The sequence below is a fragment of the Neomonachus schauinslandi genome, chromosome 1, assembly GCF_002201575.2.
Source record: "Neomonachus schauinslandi chromosome 1, ASM220157v2, whole genome shotgun sequence".
NCBI classification, from domain to species: domain Eukaryota; kingdom Metazoa; phylum Chordata; class Mammalia; order Carnivora; family Phocidae; genus Neomonachus; species Neomonachus schauinslandi.
Genome location: NC_058403.1, coordinates 205,644,668 through 205,650,150, shown reverse-complemented (window position 1 = coordinate 205,650,150; position 5,483 = coordinate 205,644,668). Strand labels below are relative to the sequence as shown.

Here is a 5,483-nt window from a genome sequence, read left to right as displayed (position 1 = left end):
GGGGGGGGGGGGGGGGGGGGAGAAGCAGGAATACCTGGGAGAGAACACTGTAGGGAGAAATAATTATGGGGTCTCTATGGCGGAACAAGGATGAAGGGGTACTCAGCGAATCGTCCCTCGTATTGGCAAGGTCTTTGTGGAGGGTTTCAGGGAGTTGGCGTCAGTGGAAGCCCTGAGATCGCCCCTATCTGCCGGCGGGGGTTTTCCCGGAGGCGTCACGCCTTCTGGCCTCGGGAGCGCGCGGGGCTGGACTCTGGTCCGGAAGCCGGGGACTACAGCCAGTCCTAGCTGCCGGGAGACCGGGAGGGTAAGGGAGGGGGCGTGTTCGGAGGCCAAGGCACCGCCCCCGCCCGCCCGGAAGGAGGCTGCCACAGCTCCGAGTGGAGATCCCGGCCCCTGTCCTTATATGGGCAGCCGGAAGCGGCTCGCGCGCCTGCCCTACGTCATTATATCCAAATTTAGTCGTGGAAGTCTGGCGCTTCCAGTGGCCGGAAGATTCTGCCCGCCCGCCGGCGGCTGGGGCAGGGGGGAAGGGGGGGGGAGAGAGGAGCCTTCACTTAAAGGGCCCTTGCCACGAATGAATGGAGCTGTAGGAACAATTTTGCATCTTATTTTGGAGGAACTGGAAATGGGTTTTCTTGGAGCGATAGGGCGTAGCGGAAGGTGGGGCCGATGTTCTCCATCTATCTGCTCTGTCTCTGCGTTGCTTAGTTTACAGCTCCTACCCCAGCCTCGGTTCCCCGGGCGCAGAGCCACGTGTTCACCCGGACTGTCCTGTTGCCTGGTCCTCCGTCTTGCGAGTACCCCGCCCCCCGTGGAGCTCGTGTACAGGGAAACTGGGGGCGTGTTTGGTGTGGAGTGCAGGAATGGCAGCCCGGGCTGCGCTCGTGTCTGCAGACATCCGCTGCCCGTGGCGTGGGCAGCTATGCCCTGGAGCCAGCAGCGCTGCCCGCCGCCTCACTGCCTACAGACAAGGGGACTGAAGAGGGCTGGCTTACGCTAGAGAGACGCAAGAGCTGGAGGCCCCAGGGGCCTACTCGTTCGTTTAGCAAATATTGAACGAGTCACTCTGTCTCGATTTCCCCACCTGAAGAAATCAGTTGTAACAATACCCTCCGCAGAGTGGAGGTGAGGCATCAGTGAGGTTATTTAGTGAAGGAAAGCCCTTAACAGCGCCTGGCGGGTATAGTGCTTAGTAAGTGTTAGCACGGTTACTGATTCAAAAAACACTAATCGGTTACTGATTCAAAAAAACATTAGACACCTGGTAGATGCTAGGAACTGTGCCCACGGGGGATGTACCGGTTCGAACCCCGGTCTTCCCCGGCGCGAAAGGAAACTTGCCGCCTACAACCAGCTGGGGTTTCAGACGCAAGCACGTGGGTGGACTCTGCCCCGCATCCGCGGCCCCCCTCTTCTGGGCCTGCGCGCTAGCGTATTAAGGACCCTGAGAAAGGAGACCACCCCGAGAGCTCCGCGTGGACTGGGGGACGCTCCTCCTCGCCCCGACTCCTGTCCCTTCTCCCCCGCTCGGTAAATTCCACCCTGTCGCTTTAAGGAGTCTCTCGCCGCGGCGCGTTGGGAAGCCCGGATGCGGCTCTCCGATTGGGCGGGGCGGCTCGGTGACTTCACTCCGGGTACAAAAGGGCCCGGGTGGCGGGCGCCGGGGCAGAGCGTCCTAGCCGTGTCACGGCGTGGGTTGGCGTGAGGGGAGAAGCGTGAGCGAGCGCGTTGTCCGGAGTGCACCTGCTAGCTGTCCTGCCCAGCCTGGGAGTCCCCGCCGCCCTCGCCCCCGCCGTCGAGCCGCCATGGAAGTGCAAAAGGAGGCGCAGCGCATCATGACTCTGTCCGTGTGGAAGATGTACCATTCGCGCATGCAGCGCGGTGGCCTGCGGCTGCACCGGAGTCTGCAGCTATCGCTGGTCATGCGCAGCGCCCGAGAGCTCTACCTCTCAGCCAAGGTGGAAGCCCACGAGCCCGAGGTGCCCTTGCCCCCCGTCCGCTCCCCTGATCCTCGCCTGCACCAGTCGCGGGAGGCGGAAGCTGTAGCCGAGGCAGCGCCCCCCGACGGTGAGCAGCCCTCCCCGGAGCCCATGGACACGCGGGAGGCGCCGCGAGCCGAGGAGACCCCAGCCCGCTGTGCCCCGCGCCCCACAACAAAAGTCAGCCGAAAGCGGCGGAACAGCAGCCTGAGTGACGGCGGGGACGTCGGACTGGTCCCAAGCAAGAAAGCCCGTCTTGAAGAAGAGCAGGAGGAAGGAGCCTCGTCGGAGGTCCCTGATCGCCTGCAGCCACCTCCCGCGCAAGCCGAGGGCGCCTTCCCCAACCTGGCGCGCGTCCTCCAGAGGCGCTTCTCGGGCCTCCTGAACTGCAGCCCCGCCGCCCCCCCGACGGCGCCGCCGGCGTGCGAGGCGAAGCCGGCCTGCCGCCCGGCGGACAGCATGCTGAACGTGCTCGTGCGGGCCGTGGTGGCCTTCTGAGGGTCCCCGAGCGGCGCTACCGGAGCCCAGAGCGCGGGCCGAACCGTCGGCCGGAGTGCGCAGACCCGAGGCGAGGCCCACCCCCGGAGGAGGGCCCGCCGAAACCGTGGAGAGGAGCTGCCGCCCGGGCTGCTGAGAGGCCTGAAGAGGGACTCTGCCCCCGGGGAGCCGTCGCCGCCTCTGTGCAGCGGCCGCGCCGAGGAGCCTGAGCCGGGAGCGCGAGCGCCTTCCGCCGAGACCTGCTGCGCCCACAGGTGCTGTCTTAACGGACTGGGACGTGGACCTTTCCCTCTCCTTCTGGGACTGGGAGCAGGGAGGCTTGGTTCTTGAAACTCCTCAGGGTCGGACTTTTATTTTTTACTGGGAGCTGTGCTGCCCTTTCAAGGTTTTTCAATAGTTGGTGTTTGCATTTCCAACCTCAGAGAATTCCAGGCAGGCGCTCCCCTTCCCCCACCCGTGGCATACTTGTGCAAGCGGTCATCGTTGCGTCATGGGGCAGACGTGGGAAGCTTCCTGTTGCCCTGCGTGGGTGTGGGGCCTGGGAGGAGGGTCTGGGGTGTGGACCGCCCTGGGGAATGGGAGGAGGGCGTCCTGAGTCACCTCGCCCCGCTTGCTGCGGGTTTGTGCCCCGCGCCCCTGTGCCTTCGGCTGAATAGCGGGGGGAAGGGTGGGGGGCTGATCTAATTTCAGGTTACAGTTTTTCTCACCTGGTGCGTTGGAGGTGGGAGATGGTCACAGTCTCAAGCGTGACCATCCCTCAGACACACAGACGCAACCCAGACGATCCTGGTCTGAATCACAAAAATCGGTGGGGGTGTTTAGAGCGCTGTAAGGCTGAGCTGGGACCAGTTGCTGGTGGGACTGGGCCAGTGTGGGGAGGGGAAGATTCTTGCCAGGGCGTTCTGAGGCCTGTTTACCTTTACTGTGGTGGATTCTGTTTAACTTCATCTATCTGGCCTCTTGCTAGAAACGCCAGATAAAATAAAAGACCATTTGAATAAAGGCTGTGCTGCCCGTCTGGTTTTCTTCCCTGGTGGGGGAGGGGCAGGGTTAAGGGGTCAGGAGCTGGCGGCGCCTTGCTGGGGCCCCAGAAACCGGTCCGACCGGCTATCACGTGGGCAGAGTGGGCGGGATGGGGCTGGGCCCCCTTTTCTTTGCCAGAGCGTTTCCGTGCTGGGTGTCCTGGTGTTCGGACTCCTTAAGCTCCCCCATATTTGGGAGTTTTTTCGAAATTCTACAACTCTGGTGGTGGGGGGGGGTGGGGGGTGGGCTTGCCGAATTTGAGAGGTTTAGGGGAAAATACTGTTGGGTACGGTGCCCCAGGCGGAGTTGGGAGGGCCACGCCTCCTTTGGAGACTCTGGAAGGATGGCGGATCCCCCCCCACGCCCCACCCCCAGTTGACCAACTGAATCCAATTTGGCGGGGGCCCCACGGCTTGCGGGGCAGCTGAGGTGAGCTTTGGAGCGCCCTTTACAACCCTGTTCTAATCTCTGGCGGTATAATTGTGTGACTCAGGCTGGGAGGTGAGTTCCCAGCCGCAGTTTCCTCATCTGTGAAGTGGGCCCCTAAACATTAGCTTTCCCTCGAGGCGGCTGTAGATTTAGAAATGGCCCGTGTGAGCCCTAGTTATTTGCTTTGGCTCCATCCCAGCTCCATTTCGGTCACCCGAGAGGAGAAAAGGCTCATAATTTACCCACTGCTGATTTAAGAGAGGGGCTGGGCTGTAAGGCGTTGCCCCAGGGCGGGTGGCGGGGTGGCTGTTGGAAGGACAAAGGAGCCGCAGGTGCGGGCGGTGAGGGCGGCTGGAGGCTCCGGGAAAGCGGCCGCCCCCGCCTCCAGGCGGCTGGCTCCGGCGCTGCGAGCCTTCTGCGACCCCGGGGGACCTGACCCCGAGGCCCTAGGGTGGAAGGAGGAGGGTGCGGTGGAGGGCGGACCCGCCCCAGAACGCCCGCCTCCGGCTCCCCTCCTGCCTCGTCCACCCACCCCACTCCCCACTCCCCGCCTCCCTCAGGGTTCCCCCAGGGGAATCTAGCCTCGCTCGCCTCCACGGCCACCTGATTCTTTTCTGGGAAACAGGGGAGACTTTAGGGCCACCCACTCAGGGTCCTGACCCATAACTCCCCGGAGGGACGTGGGGGGGGGGCGGGAACCCCACCCCCCTGTGGCAGTTCAATGCGTTCGCGTGGGAGCAACTCTCCCGAGAGCCTAACCCGCTCCGGGAAGTCCCTGGCGGCTGGGGAGGGGGCCTCACTGTGCATCCTGTCGCAGGAACCTCCTGGCCCTTCCTTCCTCCGGGGGAAGCGGCCTGGCCGATCCCCACCCCTGCCTCCCGGGGGGTTTTCCGGGCTGGGGGCTGAAGGTGATGCGGTGGGAGACTGGAGAAGCACCCCCACACACCTCCCTTTAAGATGTAGCCCTTCCCGAGACCCCCATTTCACCCTTCAGAATAGGCAACATTTGTCACAATAACCAACTCTGAGGACGTTTGGAGTTTTCACACCTTTACATGGCATTGGATTTTTGGGGCAGGCCCTCGGGGGGAGTAATCGATGGGACAATAGCTGGGGCAACAAAAAAATGTCACATATCCCTTGACCAGTGGATTCTCCAGGGAGCCTCAGGCCTGCAGCAGGAGGCTCCAGAACGGTGTCTACGGCGCTGTCCAAACTGGCACAAACTGGAAACAACCTACATGCCCATCCAACCCGACTGGTCTGGTAGGATGTGGACTACCCATGCCTCCCCAGAGAATAAATGGCCTGAGTGGGACAGGTCTACACACCCTGGCAACACGGATACCTCAGGGCCATGATGCTGAGTGACAAAGGCCAGCTATAGAAGTTGTGGGGTCAGAACACAGATACTGGAGCCAGACTACCAGCTCTTCTTGCTGGCTGTGCAGCATTGAGCAAGTCACCTCACCTCTCTGGGCCTCAGTTTCCCCGGCTGTAAATTGTGGACAATAACAGTCCCTACCTCTCAGGTTCATTGCAAAGAGGAAG

The 5,483-nt window shown here is 62.4% G+C and overlaps 1 protein-coding gene across 1 annotated transcript; it reads left to right on the top strand.

The window, feature by feature from the left end:
- Positions 1 to 1,684: 1,684 nt before the first annotated feature.
- IER2 (immediate early response 2) lies at positions 1,685 to 3,477 on the top strand. Its single transcript, XM_021705230.1, has one exon. The coding sequence runs from the start codon at positions 1,809 to 1,811 to the stop codon at positions 2,478 to 2,480; it is 672 nt and encodes a 223-aa protein (XP_021560905.1). The 5' UTR covers positions 1,685 to 1,808; the 3' UTR covers positions 2,481 to 3,477.
- The last annotated feature ends 2,006 nt before the right edge of the window (positions 3,478 to 5,483 follow it).